The 17,089-nt window shown below is 42.4% G+C and overlaps 2 protein-coding genes across 2 annotated transcripts in view; one reads left to right on the top strand and one right to left on the bottom strand.

Moving 5' to 3' along the window:
* Positions 1 to 127: 127 nt before the first annotated feature.
* Positions 128 to 11,195, top strand: trappc14 (trafficking protein particle complex subunit 14). Its single transcript, XM_031851478.1, has 12 exons — positions 128 to 786; positions 2,123 to 2,206; positions 2,407 to 2,539; positions 2,835 to 2,921; positions 3,053 to 3,173; positions 3,890 to 4,037; positions 5,310 to 5,371; positions 5,593 to 5,765; positions 7,611 to 7,753; positions 7,853 to 8,052; positions 8,166 to 8,330; positions 8,922 to 11,195. The coding sequence occupies exons 1-12, from the start codon at positions 352 to 354 to the stop codon at positions 8,938 to 8,940; spliced, it is 1,770 nt and encodes a 589-aa protein (XP_031707338.1). The 5' UTR covers positions 128 to 351; the 3' UTR covers positions 8,941 to 11,195.
* Positions 11,196 to 13,829: 2,634 nt separating this feature from the next.
* Positions 13,830 to 17,089, bottom strand: part of zanl (zonadhesin, like) — a 53,523-nt gene continuing 50,263 nt past the window's right edge. The window contains exons 36-41 of the mRNA XM_031850974.1: positions 16,877 to 17,079; positions 16,604 to 16,739; positions 16,169 to 16,309; positions 15,876 to 15,969; positions 15,049 to 15,092; positions 13,830 to 14,520 (exon numbers count right to left, since the gene is read on the bottom strand). Of these exons, the coding sequence (XP_031706834.1) occupies positions 14,465 to 14,520; positions 15,049 to 15,092; positions 15,876 to 15,969; positions 16,169 to 16,309; positions 16,604 to 16,739; positions 16,877 to 17,079 (674 nt within the window). The 3' untranslated portion in view covers positions 13,830 to 14,464. The remainder of the gene's footprint in view (positions 14,521 to 15,048; positions 15,093 to 15,875; positions 15,970 to 16,168; positions 16,310 to 16,603; positions 16,740 to 16,876; positions 17,080 to 17,089) is intronic.

A 17,089-nucleotide genomic window follows, 5' to 3' on the forward strand; every position in this document is an offset into this window, starting at 1 on the left:
TCTCTATCTGCACTGTGCTCAGTTCTTTTGTTGGTTAAAGTTGCGGCTCGGCTCTGTGTTCTGTCGTCTGGTGATTGATTAGTGTGGTCTGGAAAAAGATCTGTTTTCGATTAGCCGCCCTGTTTGTTTGTATTGCTACGGAAGCTCAACGGCGAAGATGGCTATCAATGACTTCGGGATTACTTTAATCCTGTTGTTTACGGTAGTAAAAGTGTTGGACTGTTTTAGCTAGACAGTTTTATTTAAAACTGGCATACGGTATTTTTCATTATATATGAACATACCGTGGCACTTCAGCCTCGTGCTGTTTACACCGCAGCAGATGGTAAACAGCATAGTTACGTTACAGTGATGGAATCACAATGCGAGTATTTCATGTATTTCCCTGCCGCTCCGATATCGAGTCTGTCAGACCCGGCGGACTACGCGACTCTTCCGCGGCGAAACCACGTCTACCTCGGGGAGGTCGTCCAGTTTCTGCTGGTCCTGCGGTCCTGGAACACACCGGGGAGGAGGGATGACAGCTCTGGTGTTTTAACTTGGAAGGAGCTCGCGGGCTCTCTGTCCGCTCTGGCGAGCGCTTGCGTCGCCGAGAGCCGCGAACAGAGACCCGGCGGCGAGTACCAGCCGGACCTCCAGAGCACCAGCAGCGAGGAGGGAGAGGAGCCCGGAGAGTCTGGAGGAGAAACACCGGAGAGCAGCAGGACTTTCACACAGTGCAGCCCGCATCTCATTCACAACAGCTCGGCCGGTGGTGGGCGACAGTCTGGTAGGGAACCGGTGAAGGTAAGACGGAAAATGTACGAGTGGTTAAGATATTAGGTAAGGGTGCTCTTCACTGTATTTACCATTTAAAATCTGTATTAAAGGTGAACAACGACTTGTAAATGACTTGGAGGACATTTTGGATAACCTTTAAACTCACTGCCATCACCTCTCATTGTATTGACCTGCCTTCAGTGTAACAGGAAGTAACTTTATCTATTTCTGGAGGTGAGGGGAAACCAAACCACAGCCATTCATGCACTTCCTATCTCCACTCACCTGCATTCTTCTGTTTGATTTGAGCAGCCTCTGTTCAGCCTGATCTGTGCAGTGATGCTTGTGCTCCAGATGTGTCCAGACCAGTGCGGTCAGGTCTTCAGGGGCTTTAAACCAGCTCTAAAAATGCTCTCCTGACTAAATGACTAAAATGCTGAATAATAATGATATAACTTTACAGTAGAGCTGAACTACGAGTTGACCAACAGAAAGTTAATTGGCGACAATTTTGATAGTGGATTAATAGGAGGTGCGCTGGTTGCAAACAAAGTCAGATTGTAGCGAAGTCTATGAGAAAATGACTACTTCTCTCTTGATTTATTACCTCAGTAAACATTGTAAGCATGAGTTTATAGTCTCAATCTCTAGTTTCAAGTCTTCTTCAATACAGCATGATGTTCATTTAGTAAATGATGGTCCATTTAGACTCAAATAGACCCATAAAGCAGGGGATGCTTTAGGGCGGGGCTACTGTGATTGACAGGTTGCTGCCGTTTCCAGAGTCGTATACAGCGTCCCTACGTCACTCCCCCGCCGTCCAAATATGATAACTTCCGTTCATTGGTTGTAAAAAGCCAAGCTGGCAATGGCTGTATTTCAAGATGGCCAATTCGACAATCTCAAGGCTTCAAAACCGCTGTATTCAAACCAGTGGGTGACTTCACAATGATTACGTCCACTTCTTATATATATACTTCTTATATACAATATAAGAAGTGAACAAATTGTTATTTGTTAAAAATATCATGATATTTGATTTTTCGCCCAGCTTTAATTCATGTCAAACAATCTATGGTTGCAGTTTGTTTGGGGTATGTGAGGATTTGCTGCTTTTCTGTCAAAATCTCTATACAAAAACATCCTTTGGACTGTTTCACGGACAAAACAAGACATTTGAAGACGTCACCTTTTGACTCTGGAAAACTGGAATGGGAATTGGACACTTCTTTTAGTCATCTTACAGACGCGTTAAAGCCCTGTTAGACTTTCTTCTCAACCATTTGTTTGCTAATTTATTCCACATGTCGTCACCAAAACCAACTCTCTGTCTTTAATCTCTCAACATCTTGTCCTCCTGCAGTCTCCTCTGGTGCTGGAGGACCAGGTTATCTTCAGTCTCACCGTCTCTTTGGACAAGCTGCCGGTCAACACACTGAAAACCAAGGTCAGACACGTCTGCATACAAACACAGGGTTGGACCACATGTTTGTCAATGTTCCGTTTGTGGTAACTATTCCTCTGGTGTCTCTGGTTGTGTTCGGCTGTAAAGTTGCACTTCAGACCTGTTTGAAACCTTCCATGTTGGAGTAACCTATCAGGAAGACAAAAACATCGCCTAAACTTTCTGCTCCTCTGTGCTGCCAGATCGTAGTGACCGTGTGGAGCCAGGAGGAGGAGGAGAAGGTGGAGGTGAGGGAACACGGCTACCTGTCTCTTCTGCAGCTCCGGAGCCCGATGCACACCTTCAGGAAGGACCTCAGCACCTTCAGGACGCAGGGTACACGTTCTCCGTTTCTCTCAACGGCAGACATGACACACGGCGAGTGGCGGCGCCTGTGGTGTGACGAGTTGATTCAACCTAGCAAAGTGAAGCCATGTGAAACACTTTTCAGATTTATTTCCATGCAAATGTATGACTTTATAATAATAATAATACGTTTTTTTTCCTCATAGATTTGTGAGTTTGTACTCATAAATTTACCACTTTTAATCTAAGAATTACCACGTTTTTAACACCTGTAGCGATGTGCCGGGTTTTAACCGCTGTGTCTGTGTCCTGTTTCTGTTCCCAGTCAGCACCATCCTGAATGTTCTTCCACCTCCTAGTGTCCAATGTCAGCACATAGCCGTCTCTGGGAAACACCTGACTGTCCTCAAAGGTAGACCATCAGCACACACACACACACACACACACACACACACACACACACACACACACACACACAGATCTTAAAACATACACTCCTTGAGTTTTGCCAATGTCTCTCCTCCCCCTCTTGCCTCTCCTCAGTGTTGAACTGCAGCTCTCAGGATGAGCTGTGTGTCAGAGATGTGAAGATCCTTCCTAACTATAACTCGTCCTACCTCCCCATGATGCCAGACGGCTCCGTTCTCGTAGTCGACGATGTCTGGTAAGCTCTTAATGTATACTCTCAGATAAAACCATCAGTCCATAAGCAGGGAGTTTGTCCTTATCTGAATGATAAGGAATCTAACACAATCTAAGGACAGAGGGTGAATGCTGTACAGATTGCTGAACAGGCTCCTTGAGGCAAATGTGTGATTTGTGATATTGGGCTATCTAACTGTAAGCCAGGAATTTAGTTGCGTCATTGGGGGCTGGAGGGCAACCCAGTCTGCTTTTCACTGGAGGCTCTATCTTGTATTATCGGGTGAAGATTAGATGTGAGCGGCTGACTGGAAACTCTGAGCTGTACAATCTTCCATTTGATTGCATCACAAGCTTTGTTTTCTGGCTAATAATTTGCACAACCTTTTGTTTCTCCACAGCAGGTGACATTGGTTGTATTTGTTCTCAGTGTGGCTGGTGGAGAGAAACATCATAGAGGGTTTCAATGTGTTCAATACTTTGGTTTATGACCAAAAGACATTCCCATCAGCCTCAGCTGTGTTTAGAGCTAGTTAGCAAACGCTAGCATGCTCACATTAGCTCTGCAGTAGCCTCCTGTCATGCTAGAGCAGCGCACCACAACAACCAGAATGAAGACGGACTTGTTTATTCAGAGTTGTTCCGTCCTACAGAATTCACCGTACTGTATGTGGTCGAATCAGGAAGTGTGTTTGGTCTCCAAACAAATACTTCTTTCGTTTCCACTTCCCCCTAAAGCCACCAATCAGCCGAGGTCACCGTGGCGTCGTTCTATCGAATGGACGGCGAGTTGTCGCGCTTACCCAGCACGCTCAGCGCCCTGGAGGAGCACAACTTCCTGTTCCAGCTGCAGCTACAAGACAAAGAGGAGGAGGACTCCAGTGAGGTGAGAAGACAGCATGGAGGCCGCTTCCCTCAGTTCAACGATCACTTAACCAGTCATAGGGCATTAATGGCGGGTTTGTGTTGTGTGTGTGACCGGTTTTGTCTTGATACATTTCAGACTGTCTCACACTGACCCAACAAATGTAGAATACGGGCTCCTTTTGTTTTACCTGATCGACCTGATGCTGCACAGCGGCCATAGCTTCCTAAGTTAAGTTTATACAGTTAAATCACTGAGAGCAAAGCGGCCATGCTCAGGATTAGTTAAGCATCATATAAGCTCTTGGTAGATTTGTGTTTTATGGCAAAAATCCAAATTTTTCTTTCCCTCAGTAGAATCACACGTTTTTTTTTTTTGCTGTGTCAAGTGGATTATTACAGGGAGGTTTCAGTTTTGCTGCTCAAATGCAATAATATTTGCAGTATTCATTACTGCAAGCACGGAATTAAGTAAATTAAAAGAAGGCAACATATTATCGGCCTAATAATGAAAACGGAACATAATAAGTAATCTGCCTCTGGCAGTGTGGCATTTGTTTTAGGTCGATGATATTTGGCGTGGTGTATTATTGTCTTTTGTGACTTCTCAATGCTTCAAATGAACTTAAAGGTTGCTTCAACCAACTTCCCCCAAAGTAAATCAAATGAAATGAAAAGGTCCTTGCTTCTTCCTCGTGGTGTCTGGCCAGTTAGATCTCTAGTCTCCCAGAAGTCATCAATACAATAGCGGTCAATGGAATTTAGTTTGTAGCTCAGCATCAAAACAAAAAGAAGAAGCAGTGCCGTTGTTGCTCTGGACAATTTACAGAACACATGGTCTACAGGTTTCACTGGAACTACTTTCTACTCAGGGAATGATCTGTAGGGTGGTCTGTACCCAAACACCCAGCCTCATTTCACGAGGGCTCCTACCCTTCACAAATCCCAATTCAACCCCTAACTGAGAGTTCAAAAGTGTTTTCAAACTAGAATGCCTTATTTATATATGTTAAGGATAACGGACCAACAGTTTGTTAGTCTCTCTGTTGACAATTTCTGACTTTCATTTGTCAGCTCTTTAAAAACAGCTGACCAATGTATAGTTTCATTTAAAAAAGGCTGGTTATTGTTTTTCAATCCACATTTTGTGCTTTAGTGAGTACTTGTGTCAGCAGGACGGTGTATGTGGGAGTGTGTGTGATCATGTTGATGACAGTGTGTCTGATGTGTTTTTGTTAGATTTAGTTAATCATGTGTCCTAATACATTTATCGTACATATATGTGTGTCTGTAGGGTTTGGAAGTCCAGTTGGTGGCCGTGTTACAGTGGTACACTCCAACACTGCCTTTAACAAGGTAACTGCTCCTCTTCTGTCCAACATTTGGAATGTAGGAGAATGGTCATTTGTAGATGTCTGAGCAGGAAATGTACAAGTGGAAGTGATTCAAAACAAAATGCTATTAACAGTATTTGTTCCACCTGTGCTTTTCCTGCTGTGACCAGTCAAAATGTCTGCTGTGAAACGCGTCTATTACAGGAACATTAAAACTCTTTTTTTTTTTTGCTCTCCCTCCAGATACATCTCCAGTTGTTACTTGTTGCCCAGTATCCGCTTGGACCGTCCTCTGCTGGTGATGACCGCTTCCTGTCCCCGCGCGGTCAGGCCTCTGGAGCACTTCTGGGTGAAATACACCCTGCTCAACAACTTGCAGGACTTCCTGGCCGTCCGTCTGGTCTGGAATTTGGATGGTGAGTAGCAGACTTTACCGTCACATGGTCCCAGCCAGCTTTTTTAGTTTTACTGTGCAGAAACAATTCAGCTCATTACATTTTCTTGGGATTGAGTGATTTTGTGTCACTCTCCGGCACAAAATGTGCGACGACATCATCAGAAAATATGATTGAGAGTCAAAAAATGACGCCATCATGTATTGTGCTTTAAAAAAACAGGAGCTCTTATACAGTTAATCTTAGATCAACACCATGGCCCTGTTAACACCTGGCATCTTGGGTGATCCGATCACTTACAGTAAGTACGTCAGTTCAATCCTATAGTGGTTATTCTAGGAACTGTAGTTTTTGGCACTTCCGTGTCATTTTCCAGCACCGGAGGTTGCTGCTTGATATACGTAGATTTGGTAGTACTCCAAGCTTCACTGTCATTTTTTTGATACTGTATATGTTGTTTCATACTTTGCAAAAGGAACCAAAACTAGTAATCCAAATCAACAGAGATGATTGGTGATGACTGACTTTAATCAAACCTGTACAGCCTCTTGAGTATAGGGATTTCTCTCTCGTCTCATCCCTTTAGTTGGGACTTGAGATGACCGTTTAATTCACAAATAGTGTAATAATCCAAGGCACGTGAGATCCATTATAACTGGGGAGCGACACGCTGTCTGCATGGCCGGGTTGATGTCCAGGTGTGTCAGGGTGAAAGCAGCGATGATGAAATCCAACAGTACAGTGACGCACAGTGTTCAAACAGATCTAATATCTGTGTGGGTGGGCACTAGATCCATGTTTCGACCCATGACAGAGAAACTACCCAGACCCCTGAGCGTTTTGGTGCCCTAGGCGAGATTTTAGCTGGTGCCCTTTGCAACACCAATCATTGTGTTTTTTTGTGTGGTGAATAGTGTTGAATTTAGATTTTTTTTTCCCCCCTCATTTGTGCTGCCCTAATGGAAGGATGCCACCCCTAGCAAATCAGCTACACCACCTATACCTAGGGCTGGCTCTGCTACACCCCCTCCTTTCTATAGAGAGGTGAAGCCACGCCCCTTCCGGTTTCGCCCATGGGACCTTAATTTTGGAAAGAAATATGTACGGTAGTCAATGGTGAGAAACAAATATTTTTTTGTATCCCGTCTCAATTCTGCCATGAGTCACACATAGGATTTTCTTTTCAATTTAAAAGATAATTTTGCACGTAAAAATAAAGTCTGTCGTAGAATTGTTGTGGTATTTTTTAGTTTGTGTGGAACCGATCTCTCTTCTCACGCAGTGTGAGTAGCCAACACGACTGTTACCTTAGCTTGCTAGCTAGCTAGCTAACTTAGCTATATCCATGTACAAATGTAACGTTTTCTTACCTGATGTGTTTTATCCAGCAACTCTTTTTATCACCCGGGACGCGAAAGAACGATCGAGACCCGGTGTGAATACATCCCCGTATGAAACACACAGGCATCGTAGCTTCTGAGAGAGACGTCATATTTGCTACGTTGGGTGTGTCGTCTTTCTAATTACGTATCTTATACTTCGACAGTCTTACAACAAAACGCAACTTTCTTGATATGCTAAATTGTCTTTTACATTAACAAACAATGCAATTCATCGCAAAATTCAAACAGGATCAAAAAGTTAATTGTTTCTCGCTGTTGACGACTGGTCCACCGGAAGGGGTGGGGCTTTTCCTCTCTATAGTGTGGCATGAACAGACTGCCGATGACTCAGCAAGTGTTCGTGAAAAGTAGCAGAGCTTCCTTTGACTCATCCGGTTTCCTATCTTAATCTACTTCCACTTTCTTTCTCCCTCCTCTCCCCCACCACCTGTTCCCTATCTCCATCCATCCATCCGTTCATCAGCTGAGAGAGGAGGCCAGCAGCATCACAGGGCCCACCCGGCAGTGGTGTGCCAGTCTCCCCTCAACAACCTGGGACAGTGTAGGAAGGGCTCCACCCTCTCCTTCACCGTGGCCTTCCAGATCCTCAGGACTGGACTCTTTGAGGTACTGCGTGGTTCTTCCGATGAATTCAAACGATAATCAGTTAACTGACAAAAATAAACACAGTGACTCTCCCGTCTCGCCTATCCTCCACCACTGTAGTTGAGCCAGCACATGAAACTGAAGCTCCAGTTCACGACCTCGGTGTCCACTACCCCCGTGGATCCTCTGTCCCCGATGAGGAACTCTCCATCGTCATCATCATCATCCGGCCCCGCAGCCCGAGAGCTGCTGGACAGACATGGCCTGGGCCGATCTCAGAGCTTCTCCCACCAGCAGCCGTCCAGGTCAAACCACGTCAGGTACGCAGGATGTCCGCCAGCCGTGTTTGTGTAAATGATGTTACGACACAAACATTATGCAGACATTTACAGACAGACCTACACTTTCTTGTCTTAATATCCGCTGGCTCCAGGTCAGGTAGCGTGATGGTGCACAGGGCTGCCACCCCTCCCGTAGGACCTCGGATTGGCAGAGGCCTGCCCCCGCCCCCCGACCACGCCCTCATCTCACTGGACAAAATAGCCAAGAGAGAGTGTAAGGTGTTAGTGCTGGAACCAATCCAAGAGGCTCACGGCAGGTAAGAAAACAGCTTTAACGCTTTTAAATCGTATTATGAGCTCTCCGTTACAAATATACAATTACAGTGGTATTTCTTTACATTTCGTGAGTCGAGTCAAACTATGGAGGAGTGCGTTGATATTGGTTAAGCTTCTGTAAAACCAGGTTTCATCTTATTTAAGGATCTGGATTATATGTATGAAACCTTAATAAGTAGTATAGTACATACCTAAACGTGCTGCAATGGACCAAAACATTTCCATAAGGAGAAACGGGATGGAGCTTAAAAAGCAATGCCAATTCAGAAACTCAAGGGTCTTGTAAACTAAGACGAGGCGATGGGACTAAGGTGTCCTATCGCCTCTAGCATTGAAACATTCCCAAAGATACGCAGCCCTATACGCCATTGGTCAAATTTGTGTGACAATGAACAAGCAGTTCCCTCTTACTCATACATGCGAAAAACAATCAGTTATGCTGGAAATCATTTGTGTGAAATCGGCTTTTGTTCATATTGGGACTGTTTAAAAGCCAACCAAGCAGCTGCAGGCGTCTGAATGAGTTAAACTTACACTCGCACCATGTTCGGACTCATGTGGATATGTTTCAGAAACGCATGTTGCTCGTGACTCCTGGACAGAAAACTGAAAACTGCTTCTCAGATGACCTGGAGAGGAAAGCTTTGACTGAAGACGCACAGTGTTTGGTCCATCTGTTTAGCCGCCAGAGCCTGATCCTCTGCCTAAAGACGACAAGATGGTGGATGAAGAGATGGACGGAGGAGCAGAGAGGATCGGTGATTGGTCAGAGAGGAGGAGGAGAGAGGAAGGTGATGGAGCGATGCTGCTGGCCACAACAAGTCTTCATTTCATTGGTTCATTATTTCAATTCTTGTTCTTACACTTCCCTTTAGCCTATTCCTTTTTACTCAGTGGGTTATTTTCATAGTCTTCTTATGTCTTTGTGCTTTTGTTGATATTTATAGTTAAGGTTTATGTAGGGTGTACTCAGGAAACCCCAGATTGTCCGGTTGTGCCAGGCCTGGGAGCACAGCTAAAGCTGGGTGGAGACAGTAGTTTGTATTTTCTTGGTAACTGTCCAACATTTTGTGAAGTACGCTTCAAACCATCCGTTAGATTAGAGAAAACTGCGGGCCTAGCGGTCTCTGAAAACACAGAACTCGTAACCGTCCCAAAGAAGAAAAGTGGGTACCGTTAGCATAGCAAACATAACAGCTAACGCTAATGCCACCTTGCCAGCTTGGTGAGCAAGGTTCATCCTTAATTCACATTAACTGTGATATTCATAGTGATACTAATTTAACACTTTTTAGTTCCAACCTTAACTGCTACAGCTATTCAATAAACATGATACAACATGTCACGAAGACAGAGGCTAGGCTAGCAGTTCCCGCCTTGCTTCCAGTGTTTGTGCTAAGCTAAGCTAAACATGTTTTAAAATTATTTCTGCGCTTTAACATACAGATGTAAAATTTATATAATCCTCTCAACAAGTACCAGCTTTTAGGTTTCATTGTCAATAATCTGTCAATCCGGAACAGTTCGGGCTTCTACTTATTTGCTTGTGAGGGAAATGTGTTAGTAATTACAATGAATATTAATAGCTTAAAGTTTACAAAATGTGTCTATTTTCAGAGGATAACATTTGAATGAGCGTGATCCCATTCCGGTAGTCTTTACACTGGCTCAATATTTCTAAATGTACTCGTCTTAATGATGTCTATTTATTGTTAATGTTCAGGTTTTAAGTTGATGTTTTTGTCTTTTATTAGACCCCTCGTATACACTCCACGGTCCGACAACCCTTCACAGCGTTGTCCTGAATTTATACCAGAACAATGTGGCGTGTATAATGAATATTGTGAGCCTCATCTCACATCTCATGTCTGCGGTGGAAACAGGGTTCATCTGCTATGAGAGCTTGTTATCGGATTAATGCTGCTTAGAGCCGGCGCTCTGTGTTTACATTCACGTTCTTTTACATTTCTGAAATCCACGTTCATTTCATTTCATTGAGGAGCCATTAAAGCTTTTAAATAAGACTGATGATTACAACAGAATGATTCATTTCTTAGGGTGTTTCCAGGATAGAACTATGTCAAATATGTTTTTTGTTCTTTGAGTTTATTTATTTGTTCATTTCCAGATTAAGTTCCTTGAAAGAAGTGTTAAATCTCAATGACTGGAAAACTGACAGAAGAGTAAATATTCATGTACTATTGGAAACTTGAATTCTTTGACTGTTGAGAAATGTCCCGGACAAAAGGTCAAGGGGTCAATATAAAGTCATAGGATCTTCTCAGGAAGAGCGCTGGACTTTGAAGCAAATTTGACACGGCGGCCAAACGGTAGAATTACAACGTCCAGGTCATGTGACGCCATGTGGACCAACATGACGTTTTCCCATTGAGTCATATTGGGAAAGAGACGTCTGTAACTCGGCGGATATCTTTGTAATTTTTTTTTTCCGGTGAATGTCCATATGGTGCCGTCCCAGTGTTACAGCAACGACACATTACAGACATATTTTGACCCCTGTATGTTTATAGTGACACTGAACATCAAAATCTTGAATTGCTGGAATAAATGTGTGGAATTGAACAAGTGCGACTTGTTTTTGTACACTAGATCTGTAATAGCAGAATGAGTCGCCTTCTACTGAGTCTGGCTGAACACAGCTGCTGCTGTTCTTCGTCTGAATGTGCCTTTTATTCCGTTCCTCGGTGTGGAACCTCCTTTCAAACATTCGAGCCGTCGGGGAGCCACACACAGTCAGTGTGCGAGGAAGCTTATTGTTGTGTAACATGTCTGGAGTCTCCCGGTTTTCTGCCCACTTTGATGGCAAATAAAGTGTTCCTGGGTGATGTGTTGGTCTGTTTGATATTTATTAGTATGTTGTTGCTGATTCAAAGTCATTAGTTTCACAAGTATGTTGGCTATTTGATGAGTCTGAGTGTATTACAAAACATCTTTCATCACCATTTTTACAAATATTAACAGAAAGGAATCACCTGGTACACATAACAGCCCAACAGCCACAGAGGTTCAATCAGTCAATCAGTGGTGAAAGTATGTTTACTCAAGTATGTATTGAAGTACTTGAGTATTTGTATTTTCTGCTCCTCTATGCTTTTGCTCCACTACATCTCAGAGGTAGATATTGTGCTTTTTACTGAACTATATTTATTTGATAAATTCTGTTAATTTAGTTTCATATTAATACAGAAATGTATCGACACATAAATGAAGCTACCCAGCAGAATGTAAAGTAATTCAAATTAGTTCCACCTTTACCAGCTGCAACATTAATGTGATACTTATATTATTCCATTAATGATTATAATCAATCATATAATTTACATTATTAAAAAATGTACCATTCTGCGCAATGAGTACTTGTACATTCAGTTCTTTAAGTATATTTTGATATTAAGACTTTTATTCAAATTGTATTTTGAACACTGATCCGCTTTAATGTCTCACAGTATGTGTTACCGGCCCTTTAACCCTTGTGCTTATGCCTCGTTTTTGATTTTCAATGTTTTGATTATTTTGGCTGTGTTAATGTATATGGCATACGTTTTGGTGTGAGGTTTGGACGGTCAACCTCAGCTCTGATAATGAGTCTACAATATACAGACACTCTGACCCTTAAGGACAAAACTAGTCATAAAACCCATTAAGACCACGTTTCTGCTTACCACAGAGTAACAGCATAGAATCAATGTTGTTGCTAATCATTGACATATCGCAGACTTTGAAAAAAGATATGAAAAAACCCTAGCATTCAGTGTATGACAAATTATTACATGTTTGCGTTGTTTTGTTTTAATAAAAAACAACTGGCATTATGTAAACAAACACACAAGGATTCAATGACAGAATTGTTTAAAACCCGTTGGACCCGAGAGCCCCCCACGGGGGGCTGTTTTAGAGTGTGTAGCATTCAGCGTGTCGTAGAAAGCATTTTTCATAAAGAAATATGATTATTGCTCCAGACATATTAAATATCGAATTAATGGGAAAAGTCCGAGCAACATCATCATACCAGCCATTGTAAACACTGCAAACACAATTATACATGAACTAATATCATATCTGGAACATATCTAGAAGATTTGCCACAATTTTGGCCAAAAATCGACGACCTATGCTCACTCTATGGCTCTCTCATCACGGAGCAGGATCGCACATGGCGGATGAACACATGCAGGAGGGGCACGATTCGACCCGGAAACGCACAGTGGCGTCCAAATTACTCTCTTTCAAACCGTTCAAAAGTTATGGGTATGCATGCCAACATCAGCCGCAGGTCACGAGAAAAAAAATTGGGTAAAAAAACTTACGTTTTGGCGATGAAAAACGGATTTATTCCAGCCGATTTCTGCACAGCTCTGCCCGCCATGTTCTGCTGCATGTCTGTGAGTGAGATCAATGCGCTGGCGGAATGAGTCACAAAATGGCAGACGATTCTGTGGGGTGGAGCAATCCATGTAGAGAGGGGGGTTCGCCCTGCATTTTGCGATTTTTAGTCAGTAAACAGACCCGGATACGACCAAACACCCCCGCATGGCTCCCGTTGGACTATCCCACATCTAAAAAGCTCTCACACAATCGGCCTTACCAGGGTCACATAGACACACATTATGAGCCATTTATTGTTATGAATGACAGATATGACACATCATAACTGCTCAAAATTATTCAAAATGGTGTCAAACTGATTAATTAGGATTATTGAACACTCTTAGTGATAATAAAAGTGAATATATAGTTAATATTTAGTTATATAGTATATAAAATTAGTATACAGCAATGCAACAGCTGGTTCCGAAAATCAAAATTTTGATTTTTATGACCATTTATGCTGGCCTGCTTCACTCAATCAAAGTAAAATATGTTGTGGGGACATGTAAAACGTGTTGTACTATGTCTGTGGTGTATTTTTAGGCTTGCAGCTGCATTATTTTTAAAAAAAAAGTTCAATACAAGTGTTTTTTTTCAGGCGAACCTAGAAATTTTTCTATTTCAGCTGTGCCATAAGTGTATCAGTTATTAACCAGTAACACATACACAATATTTACACAATTCAACACATCTCACAAGTGTTACCAGTATTCTAGCATCAAAATTATTAAAATAGACCTTGTAGTTAGAGCTGGGGACTCTCTTGAGTATGGGTATGCAATTTTTGAGCAGAGGGCTAAAAATAGGGCTCGGTACCAGAAGGTTAAAACATTTAAGTCTGTAGAAGTATAAAAAGACATGTTTTATAGCACTTTGGGGGACATTTCTGTCCTCAAAGGTAAGAAGTGCGAGTATTTTTATGAATCGTTTTTCAATTCTGACCCTGCACAAGAAATTGAAATGCAATGTGCAATGTTGTTTCTAATCAGTCATATTCTGGACTGTGGAAAAATAAAAAAGTCCCATAGCATTTAGGATAATTATTTTTGAAAGTGTTAGAATTCTGAAAATATGTTTTTTTTTGTTAGTTATGATGAGGACTGATGTTGATTAAAAGAATTACCTCAGTAAAATTCATAATTTTATGGCAGTTTTTTGACGAAGACATTTTTGTCCTCTCAGGATGTCAGAGTGAAGGTTAACTGGCCTCTACTTTGTAAACTCGTCTTACTTGCTATGACGGCAGCTATTTAATGTGTTCTATGGGAAAGAACTGTCTCTCTACAGACCAGTGATGGTTGTGTGAGCTCTCATTGGATTTCAGAGGAAGTCCAGTAAAGAATGAAACTAAGTATAAAATAAACCAGATGCAGAATATGGATACATGATAAAAAAAATCCCTATAATCTGTATGAATGAAACCAATTTTTAACAAAGACAAACATACATTTTCTCTTTTTTTTTTATTCATTTCATTCCATAAATACACACACCCACACACACAGATTTCCACTTTTCTGTTCATTTAACATGCACATTGGACTAAAATTACATATTAAAAAGCATAAGTTAAGAAAGCAAAACATGGGCATATGAACAATAATTTTCACAACTCTCACAAGACTTCCTTCATTTCTGACGGAGTTTTATTCTTCTCAGGAGGCTGAAGAAGCCTCAGGACAGACGGGTCGCTTTGCAGGCGTTACATTCAGGCTACAGTTTGTCATCACATAGTAGTCACTTTGTCCTTTCTTTGGTGCTCTATGTTTGTATATGGAACAGCTGTAAGAGAAAGAAGGGATAAATATTAGAGAAAATGATCATCATCAGGGAGAATTTGACAGTTGAATCTGTCTGCAGACATTCAGATTATTATTAGGAGATTACGGATTTTTAAAGTAATACAAATACATTTAGCTACAAACATACACATTATATTTTTTTGGACAATTTCTCCTATTATATGGCTGTTAAAGAGTCAACTGGGGCCGTGTAGTAACAGTTGAAACAAAGGACAAACTCAACCATAACGCTGAAAATTAAATCAATATGAAAAGTAAATGAGAATGAAATTGAATTAGGATGCAAAGGGGTCAATGCAGCCTTTAATACATTTCTGTAGCGCATGATATCCTCCTGCAAATATACGAGCCAGCCTCTAATGCTATTAGCTCAGTCTATTACTATGGGGTCAGAGTTGTCACACTCAAATGTTGTTGTCTATTTTTACATGCAGTCCCGAGATCAGCGATCTGTTTGAGTATTATTCCTGTTTCTTAATTCTCCATGAACAATGATGACAGTTCTTACTTATGGATTTCATGCTGAGCTTTCTCTCCTCCCCCTTGTGATTCCTGCGGACAGAAAGAACCGAGGTGAGGAACGTCAAAATGCACGGGATTGATGAGTCATGGTGCGAGCAGGAGAGAGTGCAGTGGTTTTAGATAGCGAAGGTAGAGTGAAAGCAGTCAGGGAACCCTCCCCTTCGTGCTGATACAGCATGCTCCCAGAAATGCCCGCCAACAAAAAGGTGATGACACTGTCATTTTCTCTCACCCACTGTGAGATGACTGCTGCTTCTGAATTACATAAACTTGTGACCTGCAATGAAAATGACACTTTTATCTGGGCCTTGATGAGAGGGGATTCTGTTTCTGTTTAGCAGAGGACAGCGGCTGGGACGTGTCGGTCAGCAGTCATGACCCACAAACACACACACACACACACACACACACACACACACACACACACACACACGCACACACACACACACACGCACTTTATTCTCAAAATACTGACTTTATTCTCAAAATACTGACTTGAAATCAGAATTGATATTAAACTCAGAAATCTGACTTTATTCTCAGAATTTAAATTTTATTTCCAAAATTCTGACTTTATTCTCAAAATTCTTCATAATCACAATTCTTTCTTGAAATCGGAATTGTGAGATTAATGCCGAAGTTGTAAGAATAATTAAAAAGAAAATATTCTGACAAACTCAAAATATGGACCTTCGATTTATTCACAGAACTCAATCTTTGTTCTCCACATGTAGCCCTAACCCTCCTGCGTACACGTCCTCTCACACACAAATGCTTTGATATTTGCACAGAACACAATCAGCTGGGACTCACTTGGCTTTTCGTCGACAAGTGCACGCGACGGCGGTCACAATGATGACGACCACAACTGTGACCAACACCGCTATCAGGATGATCCACTTGGTTTCTGTAACGAACAACAATTACTTTAAACCGAAACTTTCACTCTTCATTTTTCTTTTTCCATCAAGAAAAGATAAAAGCCAATGAAATCTAATCATGACGTCAGAATCTTTGGATGGCATGACCTTATGTTTTTTTTAACAATGCAGCAGAAGTCTGAGGTAAATATCATAGTTTGACCCTGATGAGTGAAACAGACATACCCAGTCCTCCTCCGGTGTGTGTTATCTCCACCTCGCAGTTCGTTCCCTCGAAGCCCTCCTCACACTGACAGCTGTACGTGTTGTTGCTGACCTCATCACATTGGCCTCCGTTCAGACAGGGGGAGCTGAGGCAGGGACTCGCTGCAACACACAAGACAATATTACGTTTTTTGACGGTTTTGATCTTGTGTGTTATCAGTATAAATAATTGATACTTTTGTGTGCTATGAGGAAATGTTTCACCTGGAAAAATTTGCAAAAGTGTACATTTAAAAAAACAAAAACGTCACAGATTTTGCCATAATTCCTCTTTAGTTGTTCATGAGAAGGACTTGCATGGTGGCTAAATATGGGCTGAGTCCATGGGGTTTACACTGAAATGATATTGAGCGGATGATGAATGAATTTTATTTCCACGGAAGCACAAACACACACCTCTGTAGCAGTCCCGTGTGAAGTCGTAGATGGTGCAGACGAAACCGCCCTGGCAGGTCTTGGGCTGGCACACGGCGCCAGTGCTGGTGCACTCACACGCCTGGGAACAGTCCTCAGTCACGAACCTCTCCTTCAGCTGCGGGAAATGGAGGGACAGAGGTGAGGTGGAGGGTTGAAAGAGATCATCACACAATGACACACACACACACACACACACACACACACACACACACACACACACAGCCACTGCTGTAACTCCAGAAGGCCTCTTACGGTGTAATATCTGTTGAGGAAGGTGCAGCCACACTGCGGGTATGGCACGCAGATGCCCTCGCTCATGACGAAGCCCGCCGCACACTGGCAGCCCTCCATGCAGGAGGTGGCGTCGCACTCTGAGGGGGCCGCCAGGTCGGCGCAGGAGGCGGGGCAAGGTGACATGCAGGAGGAGTAGGTGCTGTTTGCACCACAGGACAGGACTGGAAGAGA

Source organism: Anarrhichthys ocellatus, unplaced genomic scaffold (assembly GCF_004355925.1).
Source record: "Anarrhichthys ocellatus isolate YVR2014 unplaced genomic scaffold, GSC_Weel_1.0 scaffold11, whole genome shotgun sequence".
Taxonomy (NCBI): domain Eukaryota; kingdom Metazoa; phylum Chordata; class Actinopteri; order Perciformes; family Anarhichadidae; genus Anarrhichthys; species Anarrhichthys ocellatus.